General features: G+C 39.4%; 3 protein-coding genes across 4 annotated transcripts; 2 read left to right on the top strand and 1 right to left on the bottom strand.

The window, feature by feature from the left end:
- Positions 1 to 745: 745 nt before the first annotated feature.
- snrpd1 (small nuclear ribonucleoprotein D1 polypeptide) lies at positions 746 to 4003 on the top strand. The gene is made up of 4 exons (XM_063898935.1): positions 746 to 909; positions 1585 to 1661; positions 2560 to 2751; positions 3772 to 4003. The coding sequence occupies exons 1-4, from the start codon at positions 896 to 898 to the stop codon at positions 3849 to 3851; spliced, it is 363 nt and encodes a 120-aa protein (XP_063755005.1). The 5' UTR covers positions 746 to 895; the 3' UTR covers positions 3852 to 4003.
- A 779-nt stretch (positions 4004 to 4782) lies between these two features.
- ggcta (gamma-glutamylcyclotransferase a) lies at positions 4783 to 7430 on the top strand. 2 transcript variants are annotated; one of them, XM_063898932.1, is made up of 4 exons: positions 4783 to 5136; positions 5893 to 6038; positions 6129 to 6261; positions 6847 to 7430. In XM_063898932.1, the coding sequence occupies exons 1-4, from the start codon at positions 5020 to 5022 to the stop codon at positions 6970 to 6972; spliced, it is 522 nt and encodes a 173-aa protein (XP_063755002.1). In that variant the 5' UTR covers positions 4783 to 5019; the 3' UTR covers positions 6973 to 7430. The 2 variants fall into 2 exon arrangements, with proteins under 2 accessions (XP_063755002.1, XP_063755003.1); XM_063898933.1 differs by lacking the exon at positions 4783 to 5136 and adding an exon at positions 5178 to 5773 and having other exon boundaries at positions 5844 to 6038.
- A 182-nt stretch (positions 7431 to 7612) lies between these two features.
- adnp2b (ADNP homeobox 2b) lies at positions 7613 to 14459 on the bottom strand. Its single transcript, XM_063898931.1, has 4 exons — positions 14162 to 14459; positions 13076 to 13198; positions 11496 to 11600; positions 7613 to 11287 (listed from the first exon to the last, which is right to left on the bottom strand). The coding sequence occupies exons 2-4, from the start codon at positions 13181 to 13183 to the stop codon at positions 8552 to 8554; spliced, it is 2949 nt and encodes a 982-aa protein (XP_063755001.1). The 5' UTR covers positions 13184 to 13198; positions 14162 to 14459; the 3' UTR covers positions 7613 to 8551.
- Positions 14460 to 17967: the final 3508 nt, after the last annotated feature.

A 17967-nucleotide genomic window follows, 5' to 3' on the forward strand; every position in this document is an offset into this window, starting at 1 on the left:
TAGTACCATGCCAAACATGATTTAGAAAGCTGTTTCCTAGTATAATGATTTAAATATATGGTTTTAGGTTATCTAAAAAGTAAAATTCATTGAGTATGTAACACAAAACCTCACGCCAGAGCTGAAGACAACATCAAAAATATATATTATCATCCACTATAGCAGCCAGTGGCGACTACAACAACACCGACAAACCTGCTATACATTTACCAATATGTTTCCACAGCTCATATTTTAAAAAGTTGTTTCTTAAGACCTACCTCTTCCCCATAATCCGACACTTCGGGGCTTGTTGCGCCTTGCACTCAGTTGTATGTTCTTTTTTACTCTCTAATGCTGGTTTATTTCTATTTCTATTTTTAGATGTTTCTATTTTTAGAATTGTTTATTTCGACTCTTTTAAATCCTAAATATGTGCAATGCCTTGTTTTATGCTGCTGCAACGTAAATATTTACCAGTTTGGGATCAATAAACTACCTCTTATCTTATCTTAAATGGTCCATTGTTTTTGCTATACGGCTGCTATTATTTTATTGTTGTTTATTTGTAGCTTTTTATTCATATTTCACCTATTTTATGGTTTGTGAGCTGAGCTGTAGGATTTTTGTATTTTACTCCTTTATTTCTTTCTCTGCACTTAGGTCTGGAGGTTTATAAAGAAAGCTGTATTGTATTGTATCCTTATTCCACGTGTTTTGATGTTGTTCTCTCCTCCACCGTCAGGCGGCGCTATTGTTTTCTGTTACGGTTTCTACCTTTGCTGTCGCTCATGTGATGACGTCGTATCAGGGCGCCTGAATCGTAACGCTTACAACATCGGCAGACTGTGTTTTCGCTCGACTGCTGCAATTTTTACCTTTTGTGGAGGATTTGTCTCTACAGTCCATCACAATCATGAAACTAGTCAGGTAAGTGATCGTGAAAAATATCTGTCTATGTAATGCCTTGATGTGAGGGGATTAAAAACAAAGCGAAGCTGACGGATGGAGTTGGATTGTTTAACGGAGATCAGGCGGGAATAAAGCGGAGAACGGAATGAATGGAGGCTCTGTGGTGTTCAATGATTCCAGGCTCTAAGATAAACTCACTCAAAATACAAACTCACCTTTGTAGTGTTCAACTAATTAGTGCAATGTGCATTTAATTGTGAAATCACGCATGTATCATAGCCACAATATTTGCTAACTAGCTGTATCAAACAGCGACATAAACGTTAGCATATGTTAGCTCACAGGCCCAGACTTTATTTGGTTGCAAAGTTATAGTTTAAAGCTTTAAGTAATTATTTTTATAAGCTTTGCCGCAGTCAGCAATGGATGTAGTATGTTGCTATGTTTTCCCTGATTAAAAAGTATAATTTGCAATGTGAATCTCACCCAGCAGAGTACTTTTGTTTTGGTGCTGAAAGCTACACAACCAGAGGCTAACTTTGGCTAGTTACTGTAGCTATCGTCGCGCTAGTCTTTTGTTATACACGATGCATTATGTTAAATTAATATTGGGTTTTAAACAAAAGGGAAAGGGCAATATTGAGCGTAAAGGTCTGTGTTCACACTTTAATATTTGTTTAATGCTACTTGCAGGTTTTTGATGAAACTCAGCCATGAGACGGTCACCATTGAACTGAAAAATGGCACCCAGGTCCATGGCACCATCACAGGTAAGAGCCATATGCTGCTTTATTAGAATGTGTTTGCACGCCTCTCTCACAGGGAAACTGCAATAAAATATGTTTTAACTTCATGAAACAGTTGTCTATTAATTTGATCCATTGTTGTCCCACAAGTGACAATACATACAAAACCAGTAGCTAGGTTCACCTAGCTAAAGCTAATGCACGGAAATCCAACACTGCTTCTTTCAACCATTCCTCCATCAAAGCTTTATTTTGTAGTTGTTGAAACTGCTTTAAAAATCTTGATTAAAACATGTATTCACCAATCATTTATGCTCATGTGTTGGCTTCAATTCGTGACATGTCTTAACATTAAATAAACAAAGAAAGTCATTAGGTAATTAAATAAGTAGAGCCAATACTATTAAGCACTTTTGAAATGCTCACAACTTGTGCAGTATGAGCTCGTTTCACTACTTCACCAACACATGGATTCTTACTAAATGTAAAATGCATCTGCATGAATGGTACTTTCCCAGATGTGAATCAGGCTTTAAAAATGTGAGATTGTTTTGATGGACGTTTTTTTAATGTAGTTTTGCTGTTGATAAACAGGCCCCCATGTGTTCACTTAAGCTAAGAATTGTCCCCAAGGCCTCATTCTTTGTTCTCTGTGAAATCATGCACATTGTCTTTTTGGATTCAGAGTAGCACAGTTATTAATGAACAAAGGGTTGTTTTGCAACTGCTAAAAGTTCCTGAAGCATTTAAGGGTGCTGTTGGATTGTTATAACAATGTACACTTTTACGGTTGTACTCTGATGATCACTTTATGGTCCCATGTAGTTACTTTGCTCTCAGTTTTGTAAATAAGAATGGATGTTGGCTTGTACATGTTCACTTCAAGGTCTTCAACCCCTGTTCTTTTCTTTTCCCATTTTAGGTGTTGATGTGAGCATGAACACCCACCTGAAGGCGGTTAAAATGACCCTGAAAAACAGGGAGCCCACTCAGCTGGAGTCACTGAGTATCCGTGGAAACAACATTCGCTACTTCATCCTTCCCGACAGCCTCCCATTGGACACCTTGCTGGTTGACATCGAGCCTAAAGTCAAGTCAAAGAAGAGAGAAGCAGGTGAGAAATGTGGAAAAATCAAGGTTTTCAGCAGAGAGATGGAGCATGTGTGGCTTCCTCTTAATAGTTTTGCTGCAGGGCGTTTGGGGAGTAAAGTTAAAGGACATGTCCACAGTTAGATTTGCTAAGGGCCAGAGATTCAATAACATACCATTTGATTTCTTTTTGTTCCTGTGTTGGACTCAATCAGCATTTTCTCTTTCTATTAAAAAAGTGTCGGCGTTAAATCCAACTCGTATAGCATTATAAATGAGCATGTTGAGAACATGATTGTTTATAAGCAGACTAACAGTCCTGTGTATGACTAAAGCCTACAACAGACCTACAGTGTAAAGTTACTGAGGGATTTCTCAGTCTTCCTATTAAAGTTATGATGAACGGGGCTATACCACCCACTGCTGTTTCTTTTCCCCAACATTAATTTGGACCGAAGCAATGACTCTTCATCATTAGTCTTCTGTGTGGTTATTTTCTTAAGAAAGTTGAATAATGAAATCCTAATCATTTATTTGATGTGAAATCGCTCCATTTCTTATTGACTAAGTTTTTAGAGGTGGCATTTTCTCCTAAACATAATTAAGATGGACATGACACATTGTTTATGGAATTTCAGATTTGCTTATCTGCTTGTTTGATGTTTTTGCCCCACTTCAATTCATTTGTCTGGTACTGAGCTCTTTTGTCTGAAGCAGCAGTACAATGAAATAGGATAGGCTGTACAGGATGCATCTAATGTGGTTGGAGTTTGATGAGGGATACAGGGGGGGGGGGGTTCTGGTTTAATTATTATTCCCAAAAATAGCAATTTTTCTTTAAATTCTCTTTTTAAAATATACCAATGTGTGTTTTTCGGTTGCTTGTCCCCTTCACGAACTGTCCTCACCTTTTTGTAAGAGATTTTGAATACGAAATGGTTTTGAAATTCAGTTGTAGGACTACTCGTGTTGCTATACCGCTATCCAAACGTGGTGGTGAATGTTTGACAAATGTATTTGACTCTCACTTGTCTCCGTTTCTCAGTGGCTGGACGGGGAGGAAGAGGCAGAGGACGAGGACGCGGCAGAGGGAGAGGAAGAGGCCGGGGCGGCCCGAGGAGATGATCGCTTGGCTTTACGTTTGCGGGCCCCCCACCCACTGTTTGTACAGGAATCTTTTTTTTTCCAGAAGAAACATTTTGTGAAATTCCATGTGTTTTTTTGTTCTATTTTTTGTTCCTTATTTTGTACATTAAAACCCTTGAGGATAAACCTGACCCTGTGTATTATTGCAGCTCTAAAACTGGGGTTCTTTTTATTTGTTACTCGATTTGTTTTCATGAAGTTATGTTTACTTTACATGGCTGAATAAAGTACCGTTGCATTGAAAGGAGTATTCATGTAGTGATGATCAGAGAAAAAATTCAACACATGCTGAAATTATCCACATGTGGATGCATATTGAGTTTTTTCCTTTTTATATCAACACGTTTTCCTATTTCCAGTTACACTTGCAATCTAAATTGCTTATGGCTTAACTACTCGTAAGGCTGCAGCAATGTTATGCATATTAAAAGTGACATAAAACTAAAACTTTTATGGTTAACTTAACGTAGTTGAGTTTATTTTCAGGTACGTCTACACATAAGGAATTTGCTTTGGTGTATGGTTGTGCAAACATAAACAACATAAGGAAATAAGTTGTAAGATGTCAAAACGGTTATAGGAACAAAATATAAAAAATATATATACTTAACATAAATAAAGAAAAGTTAATTATAAATGTACAAAAGAAACAAATTGGTACAATTTCATAAATGGCAATCAGCAGTATGTTATAGTTTAAAGAGGGGTCTGTGCAGATTTCTTTGGAGAGGTAACGCTATTTAGAAATGTGCGAACATTTTGAATACAGAAGCACGTGAATTCGCAGAGGCATTGTTGGTTGTGTTAGCCCTAGAACCTGTAGAGGTCACTATGTAACCCGGAAGTAATATACATAAGCTGTGACCATTACGTTTATATTTTTATAAAAGTGAACTCTTCGGTATTTTCACAAAATGTATGTGTGAAAGTTAAAATGGGTAATGCTACCCGGGTTAATAAATACCTTTCATTTCAGACTAAACAGCCCCGCTACAGCCCACCGACTCACTGCTCAGTCTGCATGACGGCGGAGAAGGGAGCGCTAACCCGGAGGGAAAGCGTTAGAACCCGCAGCATTTTAACAAATATCACGTTTTAACTTCACTTCTGTCTCGCCAAGTCGGTAAGAACCGACGAATAACAAACCATGTCCGTTATTGGTATCGGTCGCTTTATGTATTTCGCTTTTGGAAGTAATTTGTTGAAGGAAAGATTGCAACTGGCCAACCCATCGGCAACATTCTGCTCTACCGGGCGACTCAAGGTAAAACAGCCGTTGGTGGCACTGTGAAATAAATACCTACATTTATCCACACATTACCAACAACCAGTTCAAGTGATGTGAGAATTTTCCAAATGCAGTGACTTCCATTCTTAAGTTGGCAATGCAGCAAATATGACACACAAAGTGTTCAACAACATATTGGTTCTGCTGATTAGGCTGTACCTGCTTACACTCACAACGATAGAAACGCTTACAAGTCTAAACCATGATATTCGTTTGTCTTATATAACGGTAATGGTGTCAATTAAGGGACATTTAAAGGCTAAGAACAACTATTGGTTTGCACGAGTTCTTAAATATCTGTATCTACTTATGGTTATTTAAAGCCCATTTGGTTTATAGCTATTTGAGTTTACATACATAGTTGGTTGATGCCCTTCTACGTTGGTACATCTCACACAATAGTTTAATGGCAATGAGGCTACAACCAACAGCAACATGTAAGGTCTTTTTCTTGTGAAAGTGACCTGGTAAATTACTTCTGGATCTTCCCACATGTAAATAAGTGATTTGAACACTGTGTCCATTTGTTGTTATGTTACCCCATACAGATGACTAGCTTTTGCATCAGCTGTAACAACAGGCCATGTTGTGATTACCTACTGGGGACACTGCTGTAAACACAAGCATCTCTACATCACAGTGCATGTTGTTCAAAATGCACAATGGCTCATCACTGTTCACAGCCTTTTGTCCTGTTACTCCTGCCCCCCTTACCCCGGCCTGTGTGTGCAGGACTATAAATTGAACTTTGGCCTGTACGAAAAATATGTGGACAACATGTGGCATGGTGGAGTGGCCACCATTGAGTCCTGTCCAGGCGCTGAGGTGTGGGGAGTGATTTGGACTTTGAGCAACGAAAACCTCCCGAGCCTAGACAAGTGAGACACACAAGAACACAGCCTTTTTTTTTCAGTTAATGGTTGTGATTTTAACTAACTACAGTCTGGTTGTTGTCTTTATGTCCTCAGCCAGGAAGGGGTAAATAAGGGGTTGTACTCCCCTCTTGAAGTTTCAGTAGAGACTGACGAAGGACTGGTGATGTGCAGGACTTATCAGATGAACAATTTCCACGCCTGCCCTCCCTCGCCTCAGTACAAACAGGTGTGTTCATGCAAACACAACCGCTGCTCCAAAGACAACACACTAACAAAATCATTGTTATTACTCACTTGAAATGATTGAGAAATAGTTTGTCTACCCCGGTGAACAAATAAGTAATGTGGGGCTGTGTTTAACAACTGAGAAACTATATTATAATATCTGTTTCTCACACAACTCATGCAGTGTAATCTGAATCTCAGTTATTCAGGTGAATGCTCAAAACTTCCCAAAGAAGCATTTTCACCAAAACCTTTCTACATATTAAACTTCTGCACAAACATTACTTGCAGGGATAAGTTGCTTGAGTTTATGTGGAAGTTCTTTCGAAGGAATGCTTTCAGGTAAATTGGTATATGATTGGCGACCCATTTACCTGACGATTAAAAATCAAGGAATCATTCACAAACATAAAATTCAAGGTGGCACAGGGTGAGTAATTGATATGCTAAAGGACATGTTGGAGGGGGAGGTATTCCTTTAAGCTCCTACAGCAATGCATGAAACACTCCAATTTACTTAGTGCAATGTTTTGGGACTAAATCAACATGTTTAACAGAATGTCTCTCCGTCTGTGTTTCTCATCAGGTGGTGTGTTTGGGTGCCGAACAGAACGGACTCCCGGTGGATTACCTGAAGACGCTGCAGGCCATTGAAACCAACAACTACAGTGGCCCCTCAATCCTTGATCAAATCAGAACAGTCACAAAGTAGAGGTGGAACGTTCACATTCATTATTCTATACGCAGAATCGAAAAATACAGAATACCTTTTAGGTTCACAACTTCCCTTACCAAAAGTTTGTGAAGCTGTCTCTCGAAGTCTTTAATATGACTATAATCATGATACTAAAATAAGGATTATAAAAGGTATGTAATGGCAAAAACTGTGAGATTTGTTTAAGACTGTGGAAAAAGTTAGTAGCTGCATCCTGAGATTTTTATGTCCAAATACTACTTCAGTCAAACTGAATCAGATATGAAAATGAATCAGCACCACAATGTGGCCAGAAGGTGGTGATGTATTCACTCAATAGTATCCTTATTCAATGCTGCTGTTTTTAAACAATTCATGTATTTTATTCCATCACAATGGAAGATAACATGTCACTGGGAAAATTGTTTATATTTGAGGATTTCTCAGGGGAGTATTAAAAACTGATTAAAAAAACACCCTCAAGACTCTCTCGTCATCCCTTTTTCTGACTTTAACCGATATGTTATTCTCCCTCTGATGAAGGAATAGGGACGTTTTTATGATATTCCAGGTCATTCAGACACATGTTGTCGAATTAAACACTGCTAAATTCAAAATGTTTTATTATAAAAATAAAATAAAAAAGCAGTTCTCTGAATCATTTACGCAACGGGAAACCACTTTATTTGTTTCAACATAGTGGTCTTGGACAGAATGATTCATTGTTAACTCTCCCAACATTTTAAATCCTCTAGGAATTATAGAAAATACAAGTGTAGTACAAAAAAAAACAACCGTCAGGAGAACAGAAGATATATGGTGAACACCCATTAGCTTGCTTTATATCTCTAGGTAAATATTCCACACGTCTATGCAAGTATGTAGAAATACACAATGGCACAAATCATTATTTCCTCTAACAATAAAACATAGGCCCATGCAAGTAAAAATGTCTAGAGTTGTACAATAACCAATGCCTTCTGTAGGAGTTGGTGAGCAAGAAACAATAGTGTGGTGTGCTGTGAAGAAACGAGAACAAAAAAAATCACATAGCTGTGCACACAACACAAATAGGTCCAAATATGTTTCTTAAATGGGAAGTATAGTAGAAAGATAAACCAAGTCCTCGTAGAAGTGTCTGCCCTTAAGTGTTGTTTTTAGCAGACAATAAATGGTGAAATAAAAACATAATTCTATACAAATGGGCATAAATAAAGGGTGCAAAGTAAAAGCAGCTACAGGGAGAAAAATCAGTGCTCAACTTTATGTCAGTAGCCATTGTAGAATAACCGATTGTAACCATCTGAATAACATTTTGACACCACTATATCCCGAACAAATGACCAGTATCTTCAGTCTTATATTCTTTATGAGGAAATTGGGATATGGACCACTGACAACAAAGTGAAATCAAACAAAGCACTACTAATGTGTACAGTATGAGACTGCCCTCACTTACAGGTTACTTGTTTGTTAGGTAATATATTATATAGTCAGTATGTTCAGTTTATCTAGTGACTGTCAAAACAATAGGCCATCTTTAAATTATTTCATTAGGGAAATCTGCTTTCGCTGTTGTTCCACTCTCACACATGTTTTAACTTTCCATTGGCTCCACCTCTGGTAACACATCCACATCAGTAACATTCTTGTTTCCACTTTCATCCATTGGCTCTGGTCCATCCTCACTGTTTTCCATCGGCTCTGTTGAATCAGTGCGCTTTTCTGTTTCGGCATCCGGTTGCTCTGTTGTTTCTGCAGTCAGTTGCTCTGTGGTCTCCGCAGGCTGCTGTTTGGGGATCACGAGATTGTGCTTGACTTTTTTCAGCTGTGTCATGTTGAAGCCGAGGAGAATGGCCGCCATGTTCCTCTTGAGACTCTTCATGCACTTGCTGCGCCTCTTGCTAAAGCAGGCCGCAAGCTCTGACTTGGTGACGGACAGCCTCTTGCACAGCTCGTCGCTTTCCGATTTGGTCGCGTAGGGGTTCTTGTTGAAGTACTTGCCTATGAAGTCTTTGCGCTCCTCACTGCCGCGGCGGTCGGTGGTGGTGGGCTCCAACACCAGCTTCACTGTGGGGTCGATCTGAATCACAGGCTTGGGCGGGGGCAACAACCTGTCTTGGTCTCGCTTCCTTCGCATGGCCGCCCTTTGTTCCCGCTCTCGTTTGTTGGTCTCGATGACCTCCCTCCATGCAGCCTCCAGCCTCTTCTTAGACTGCAGCTCTGCCTCAGTCTCTGGAAGCTCCGGGACAGCGGGTGCAGCCTGAATCAAGCGAGCTGGAGCTATACTCTTTGTCATAGTCATCCCTTGTGGCATTTGGAAAAAGTACACTGGCTGACTGATCTGCTGGACTTGTTTGGGCGGCTGCGATGGTGCTGCTGCGGGTTTAGCTGGCTGCGGTTGTTTTGGTGAACACCGGCACCGCTGAATGTGAAGCATCACTGCCTGCTGGGTCACCTTCCCTGTGTACACACCATTGCAGTATATGCATTTGAAAGCCTCCGTCTGTAGGATGGCATGAATGGTTGGAGCTACCAAGTGTTTTTGCTTTAGGTGCTGAAGGTGTTGGGATTCATTCTGAAACTTTTCGTCGCAGAAGGGACAATACGAGCTGTTGATTTTCGCAGGTGCCGAGCAGACTTCCGGCTGGCTGCTTGGCTGCAACTTGAAGAAGATAAGGTCGAGGGAACTTGTGACGAGGGCTAGATTGACCTCAGTGTCTCCTAGGACCTCCTTAGGCGCTGTGGTGTGGACATCAAAGTAAGGGAACAGGATTCCTCCAACACCTCTAGAGTAGACTCTGTACTTCTTCCTCAAGAAATCACAGTATGCCTTGCTTGTGGGATTGTGCTGCTTCACATGCTCAGCGAGCTGCTTGATTGAAAAGAACAAAGCGGAGCAGTACAAACAGTTCAGCCCATGCAGCAGATGTTCGAAGACGCTTTTTTCTGATAACAGAATTTTGCACTTTAGACATTTGACAGTTTTGTCAGGCATTTTCTTCAAGAATGCCGCCCGTGCCGCCACACTTTCTGACTTGATGGTATTGGTGGCTTTTGTCGTGTGGGCGACCTCTGTATGCATATCAAAGACATTGGAAGGGAAGAGTTCATTGCAGAGCGGACAGGTGATCCATTTCTTGGTTTGTGGTGCGGAGTTTTTCGCTTGCTCAACAGCCTTGGCGGGGTTGCTTGTGCTCTGAGAGGCAGGCTTTGCTACCTGCAGCGGAGCAAAAGTGTACGTGGGCATGCCGTTCATTTTGTTGCCAGTCGGGATAAGGTGACTCAGCAGGGACTGTGACGTCAGCATGGTGCCTTGCAGGGTAATTTGTTTTGCGGGTGCATTTTGTGTCACCACAGCAGGCTGAGATACGGTTCCAGTACGAGCTGCCTGCGGTCCCCCTGACTGGATAAAGATTTGCTGCGGCTGTGGAGTCTGTTTTAGCGGAGCAGGAGCTATAGCCACGTTAGACACTGTTGGAAGCTTGACCATAGAGGATCCTTGGGGCAAAGCACCTCGGAGGGCTATCGTGGCACCAGGCTGGAGCAACCCTTTAGCTTCAGCACTAGCTAGCTGCACTAGAGCCGATGCTTGAGGGGGCAGAAAAGCTTGGTTTGTACCGGGGCCACAGATCAGAGTACCATTGTTTGCAGCAGCTTGTAACTGCTGTAATGTCACCACTGTCCCAGCAGGTTGTCCGTTACTTGGTAAAATCAAAGAATTACTTTTGAACATTTGAGGCTGCTGTGGTTTAGGAGCAATGTTTGGGAATGTCACAAACAAGCCATTCCCGTTAGGCGTTGCTTTAGCGGTGACATTCTTGTTCTCATGAATAATACTCTGCACCTGTGTGCTGACTGTATAATGTGATGGCTCGACCAGCATGTGATGCAACATTTGGTCGAGGCTTCCAGTGTTCACTTTGCACACCTTGCAGGAGTAGACCTTTATACTACTAGACCCGCTGGGATGTAATCTGTAACCGATGTACTGTTCGGCCAATCTGTCCAGGTGCTTGAGAATGATATGCTTCTTCATCGTAAAGATGGAGGAGGCAGGATATCCACATCTGCGACAATGATAGCGCTCATTTTCATGTTTGGTGGGTTGAGGGGCCTCCTTCTGTGGTTTCAAATGGGTAGAATGGAAGTACTGAATGTGTTTCATGACTAACTTGGGGTGTGCGATGTAGATGCATTTAGTACAAGGCGCCAGTGTACAAAATGACTGCAGATATCCATGGCAGCGAGCGATGTGGCTCCTGAAGTTGTAGATGTTTTGTGATGAGTACTTGCACACGCTACAGCACATAGCTTGAGATCGATAAGGCCACTGAATAAAGGAGAAAAATTAACAGTTAAAATGTGCACAGAGTATCCTAAGCATTAATAACATTTATATTGCGCTACAAAACAATGCATTGTGGAACGACTACGCTCCTCTTTAATAGGACAACATCGATCTCAGGACAGGTTGATGGATTCACCAACAAGTCAGTCTTTAATAATCTGTCTAGTTAGCAATCATCCAAACGTGTCACCTTTTTCTGCGGTTTGAGATTGTATCCCTCTGTGACATCAACCCAATCAGTTTCCTGAAAGACCTCCTCCTCATCCGAGTCTTTCTCCGTCTTTTCATCGAGATCCTGCACGGCAAGAACACACAAATGTTAGTTTAAAACGTGTCTTTTTAAAGTCATACGTGGAAAAGCTGTTGTAAAACAAGGCAATACTATTGGCAAGGCATCATATAATGAATCACTCACATATATTTTATATATGCGAGTGCTGAGTTAGCAGTATTTGTTCCTATATTTACCTTCAATTTGTATTTATATCATCAATAGAAATCATTGTTCCTGCACCGTTTTCCTTTTTGTGAAGGCCTACTTACATTCACAATAACCACACTGTAAATGACCTTAGGATTGCATTACTTAAATATGTGTTATTATTACCCCTTATCAGCACATTGTTTATTGTCCCAGCTCTTTAATGTAGTTGTGTTGACTAGACTATGACTTTACTGCTGGGTTTTTAATTATGATGTTTCTACTCCTGTGTGTAACTCTGTTCTGTAAATGTTGTATAAGCTGCTGGATGCCAACAGCGCCCTCAGGATCAGTGACGTAAATATAATGCAAGGTTATAATGTGCATCCTAAATTTATGTTATAGCATTAAAAAGATGTTGATGTTGAAACTCACTTAAAAATTAGATTGTTAAATTGAGTCTTTTTTGCACTCCATATCATGAGTTTGGACAACAAATTGACCAAAATGACTTTTAAATTGAATAAAGACTGCTTTAAAATAGCTTGACAAAATCAGAATGAAGGTAGGTTTTACTTTTATTATACTGTTATCTTATGTAGGTAACTAAACTGATAACTGACTGCATGTTTCACAAATCAAAATCGGAATTTGAAAAGCAGTTAAAATCCTGTTAATCCAACACTGCCATGGAGCCTTCACGCTCATTCATTTGCAGAATAATCTACGTGATGTGGACAGAAAATCTCTGATACTAGACATGACATCATATCGCCCAACCCCACTTGTTGCCATAACAACCAAAGACCAAAATCTCTGTGAATGGCGCTCCTTCAACGTGACCATCATCATCATCCAACTCAAACCTGATTGTAAAATGTTTTGAAATGTCTGTTACGATGTTTATACCCCAATCAAAGAAACACAATAAAATAACTGTGAATCACATTACACACGGTGTTAAAGAATCATTGATGCTACCATAAAACTATTAATATGGAAGATCAAACGAGGCATTTGAAAGCACATTTATCAAGCAGCACTGAGCCCATACATGTACACATGGAGTAACAATGCAAAAAATAAATAAAGGCAAATATAATTGAATTAGATGTAGAAGCATATGAAACTAATGCAAGGGAAATATCAGATAGGTGCCAATATAAGATGTGATCTGATATTAGGAAGACAGAGAGCCAATACAAGAATAATGTGCTTCAAAAACTGAGAAACAGAAGCCATAAAAAGCAAAGAACGCCATATCCTAAGCCAGCCTTTTTTTTTACACAGTCTTCATCAGTAATTCAGTATATTTAGATCAGACACAAACCTTGAAAGATAAAACTTACCTTTAAAAATTTCTGGCAGTCTTCCAGGCCGATCTCACCTAGGATGTTTTTCACTGCCTTGCGAGCCTTTCGGATCTTCTCAATATTTCCAACTGGATATTGATACATTATTCCTCTCCAGCTCTGTAGAAGAAAACAAGCTTCAGGGTTGTTGATCACTAACACAATTAATGATTGTACGCCCTTAATGTTATTAATCTCATATTGCAGCCGAGCTTACAATTCTGTGGTTAACATAAATGTTGTAAAAGAGAAATATATTAAATGTGCCATAATGTGAGAGAATTGCAAAGGCAAAAAAAGTCACTGTGCAATAAGTTGGTCAGTAAATAGGTGCGTTATGTATACTAACTAGTCAGCAGATTTCAACATCTTTATTATGTTAAGAAATCAACTTATGAACCACCGATGTTGTGCCATTTTGTCAAGTCATACTGCTTAAATAAGAAAACATACATACAAAAAAAGAGTTGGTTCTTTGTTCTGTTCTTTTAAAGTATTTCATGTGATCTTTATATTCAAATTCGAGTAGGATTTCAACCTTGTGATTGTGGCTTTGCTATGAACAGGTTCTGATTTACTGTATTCATGTGCTAGAAAGGCAGCTGTTATTGCCCAGGGACAGCTGTATTGGCCTATTTACAGAAATGTCCATTAATGTGCACTCTCCCTATAACTCTAAACTGTATAAATAGTTATTGTAAGAAGGATGAAGTAATAACTGCAGCATAACGTTATCATCCCTGTACTTACCGATTTTTAACTGTGTTTTTGCTATAAAACCCATATGACTGCATCTAATCATTACAAATAAAAACTTTTACTATGCAACAGCTCACTTTACATCGTCAGTGTCCTTGTGAATAATTAATACTGGGTGATAAAAACTACTTTTTTGGCAAGTTAAAAGTGTTTGGATCAACGTTAGATCACCTTCAAACTACAACCGTTCCATCTATGCGAGACTGCTCAGCGCTCAGTCTACTGTCTGCATCTGGAGTCATTAAAAAGCCTCTGGCAGCTCTAAGCCAGTCACGCAGCTACTTCCTACTTCAGGATGCACACAGTCTCATCACAGATATTTACCTCGTCCGATCAACGGTGTAGGTTGACGTTAGTTGTCGCTGTGCCTCCTCCGCTAGGGCTTCTTCTGCTTCCACCGGCCCTAAACAGTGTGTGTTTTGTGTGTGTGTGTCGGTCAGCTGCGTCTCCCACCAGCGCTGCACACTGATCCTCATCCGAGCTGCATCCTTCGTACACACACACACCACTGTGTTCACAATGTAGTCAAATACGAAAGGTGACGTTTCCAAACACCCTCCAGACAAAGATAAGTTATATTTGATGCAGCTTTTGTCCCTTTCTTCCTCTATTGAGGAAAAAATGGCGCTCAAGTTCAGGATCTGACGTAGCTGTCCTGCTCATTTGCATACAGCACAAACTGACCAATGGGAGGCTTCTCAGCATTAAAACTAAATAACTTTGTATTCCTTCACCACAACTGTAAGCCATCCTTCAATTGTGCCCAGTTGATAGGTTTAGTGATGCTGTATTGAATTTCAAGTAATAACTCACTTGTTAAGTCTTATTCTCAATTCTACAAGGGATAGCTAGTTTAGGGGGCGTGGCTAATGCCCTACTTCCCTACCCCTGCTGACAGTCACGTGGTACATGAAAGAGGCTGACCAATGAGCTGTCGAGAAAATGAGCTAAATGGGTGGGGCATTGTCTAGTGACGTCATATCATGCTACTTTTTCTAGCCAATGAAATTAAATCTCCATTTTGATAGGAGAGGAAATTAGATTGACCATTGAGAAGACCTTTAGCTAGCATTGGGCACATTTTAGGAACTTTTAATGTGTTTCACGCCTACCAAAAAAACCCAATAAATGGCTAGCTACCAACTCAAAGAAATGTATACTAATAGCGAAACTTCAATTTAAAAGTTTATCCAATACATTTTATGATTAAGAATTTCACGCTAAGCTCTCATGGTTTTACATGTCTAAAAATATCAAATAACCTACGCACAAGAGGTCGGTTTGTTGGGATACAAATCGACAATTCATAAAAGCAACAATATGACGTTACTTAATTTTTTTGCTTAGTCGTTGTGGACTCATAACCTACAATTTCATGCATTACCAATCCCTGTACAACTTTTTACTACTGAACAGTTTTATGAGATATTTAACAATACGAAATCAGACATCATTACAATGATTTATTAGCAATTATGTGCTGTTATTTGTTTGAATGTGGGATTAAACCAGCATTGCAATTTTGCGTCAGCTTTTCAACAATCCTTAAATTATTCCACATCTTTCACACATAACTGGTTTTAATCTACATTTAAAGCCAGAATAGCAGCACTGCGTCAGCCTTTCCATCGAACATTCAGACTGCATTTCTTCTCAGGAATTTAGTTCTGCATTACAATTATCTCACATATGACATTGTTATTTTGTATACCTTTGTAACTTGCTCACTGCGAAAGTTTTCTTTATTTTTATGACATGAAACAGTTTGGTGTACGTTACAACCTTATTTGAAATTTGACTAACAAGATCGCATCCACCATTGTGCCATTGCTGGTCAGGAAATGCAAACTTGGATGACTTAATTTTCTGGGCACAAAGAGGGGAAACAGGAGAGAGGTAAGTGTCAACATTCATAATGGCTGCACTGCAGCAAGACTGCTGAAGGACAACTGAGGTAAATGACATCATCTCTGACACCCAAATTTGATAAGAAAGGTAAAAGATATTTTTTTAATGTCACATTATATATTTTTAAGACAATACAAGGTCATATCAGGAATCAGAATCCACCACTTAAGGGTTCATTTAGTTTTCTCAGTCACCGTGAACAGGCTCTGCATCATGTTGTAATTTCAAATTGACCACGTCTGTGTTGTAATCTTGGACTTGTAAAGTCTATCTTTATTAATGTTGCTATGTTAAACGTAAGTGTGTATTTTTATCTTGTGAGTGGCGAAGTATTTGAACTGTCTCCACTCATCTGTAAATCTTATTTCTAATTTGATAACCATGAGGCCTTCACCTTAAGGAAACACTTTTACACAACGGGACACTTAATTGTAGCTATAATGGCTCCTCTTAGAGCATTGTCTGAGCTGGGATCCTCTCACATGCAACAAGGAAATGATTCAGTGACCGTAATTCATTTTGAAGCAGAAGAAATCAATGGCTTCACATTAGTCCTTTATATTTTAATGATGTTGAGGCTCAGAGAGAGCAACGGCTAAAGCTGCATAATACAGAATATGGCATTCCTGGTGTATAGCTATCAACAGTAATGCTTTTTCAATCAAGCAAGGATCTTACTGAAGGCTTTCTAAGCAGGTGAGAGCTGAGTTTTATTCAGGGGCGAAAAGGACATGTGAATAAATGTTCATGTGGTAATGGAAATTACCCAAAACTTCCATTCTCGTCTCTGGCCAGCAGGTCACTCTGACAACCTGATCTGACCTTTCACCTCTAAAGAGAGATAAGACACTATGGGTACGGTTGAATAGTCGGTTTAGTTTAGGAAGGTTCCAAACGGAGTGAAATGACCCGGAAGCACCCAAGTGGCCGCCATGATAAGAGCTGTTCGAATTCTCTAGATGATAGGAAAGGAGATTTGAAACTTCCTTTAAAACCTCCTTTAGCTTAGGAAACACGGGAAAGGAGAAAATGCTGTCCCACAATGCCTTGCGGTAGCAATATTTACCATGACACATCATTCGGCCGTTCACGGAAACAGCCGATCGTGACGGAAAATGCGTTCCATGAAAGTTACGGTGTTTATTTAGCAGTTTAAAAATGCCGTAACTTCCTGAAGTGCTTTGTTTTGAACGTTCAACACTGTTTTAATAAAAAGGAGAAATATGAACGTTGCTTACATGTAAGTAAGTACAGTAATTATGATATACAAAGTGATAGGTTAAGGCATAACTAGTTTATAATAAACACATTTGTATTTGTTTTTAAATATTTTAATATAATCATACGTATTAGGATTCATGTGGGTTAATACTTGTGGACCGGAGTCACCCACAAGCGTAACTTTCAGTTTACTTTTTTATTTCAATTCCTTTGAAAGGAAGAATATATGTCGCACTGTTCACTTTTAGTAGTCCGCTTTACAGAAAACTGTAGTTCCCCACAGCAGACGCACATTAATAACGTCCGGTGGCGCATCATAAATACGTTAGTGTAAGTGCAGTCGGATTCTCAAATCACCGCAATCTCTTTTTCTAAGTCCTTTTGAATTCTCCTATCTATTATTCCTTAACCCCGTGACGTTTCAAACAAAGGTCAAGGAATAGTAGATAGGAATAGACGATAGGAGCTGTTTTTTTGACGATTGGACCGTACTCTATGCCTGTTGGTAAAGGTTTTTGAGAGTAAATTCAAGCACTTAAAAAAATGCCTAATTCAAAACTTTCCCGACTCACAAAGCCCTTATTGTGACTTTTAAAGTGCTACTTTAAATGCAATCACAAGAAATTAAGATTCTTTCCTACCCAATCCGTGTTTAATGGGATTTCTGGTTACTTTTTTTTATATCAACTTTGTTTTATCATGATTAGTTCATTAGTTAAGTATTAACATACTTTAGCTTTACATAAGTGCTTGTGGAGACTTTTTATGTTGAAAATACAGCATTTTTTAGGAGTATAACAGTTATATTAATGCTTTTGTACGAACACCTGCTAGGATTAATTACAACACATTAAAAAACATTACTATTTAGCTACTATTTTGATGATTCTGTAATAAGGGAGGGCCAGCTAATACCTAAACCCCCCTAAGTAAATGTAATAGATTTTCTTTTATACAATTACAAACACAAGGTCCATAGCAGATGACACATGCGTTTTTAA

This window comes from Eleginops maclovinus, chromosome 13 (assembly GCF_036324505.1).
Source record: "Eleginops maclovinus isolate JMC-PN-2008 ecotype Puerto Natales chromosome 13, JC_Emac_rtc_rv5, whole genome shotgun sequence".
Lineage (NCBI taxonomy): Eukaryota > Metazoa > Chordata > Actinopteri > Perciformes > Eleginopidae > Eleginops > Eleginops maclovinus.

Bases quoted from the DNA above. Each gene is read 5' to 3' on its own strand.
- snrpd1 (XM_063898935.1), top strand. The intron at 1,662-2,559 runs GTAAGAGCCATA...TTCCCATTTTAG, and splicing joins GGTCCATGGCACCATCACAG to GTGTTGATGTGAGCATGAAC. The intron at 2,752-3,771 runs GTGAGAAATGTG...TCCGTTTCTCAG, and splicing joins GTCAAAGAAGAGAGAAGCAG to TGGCTGGACGGGGAGGAAGA.
- ggcta (XM_063898932.1), top strand. From the start codon at position 5,020: ATGTCCGTTATTGGTATCGGTCGCTTTATGTATTTCGCTTTTGGAAGT. The intron at 6,039-6,128 runs GTGAGACACACA...TTATGTCCTCAG, and splicing joins AACCTCCCGAGCCTAGACAA to CCAGGAAGGGGTAAATAAGG. The intron at 6,262-6,846 runs GTGTGTTCATGC...GTTTCTCATCAG, and splicing joins CCTCGCCTCAGTACAAACAG to GTGGTGTGTTTGGGTGCCGA.
- adnp2b (XM_063898931.1), bottom strand. From the start codon at position 13,183: ATGTATCAATATCCAGTTGGAAATATTGAGAAGATCCGAAAGGCTCGC. The intron at 11,601-13,075 runs GTAAGTTTTATC...CTTGCCGTGCAG, and splicing joins ACTGCCAGAAATTTTTAAAG to GATCTCGATGAAAAGACGGA. The intron at 11,288-11,495 runs GTGACACGTTTG...TCCTTTATTCAG, and splicing joins ATCTCAAACCGCAGAAAAAG to TGGCCTTATCGATCTCAAGC.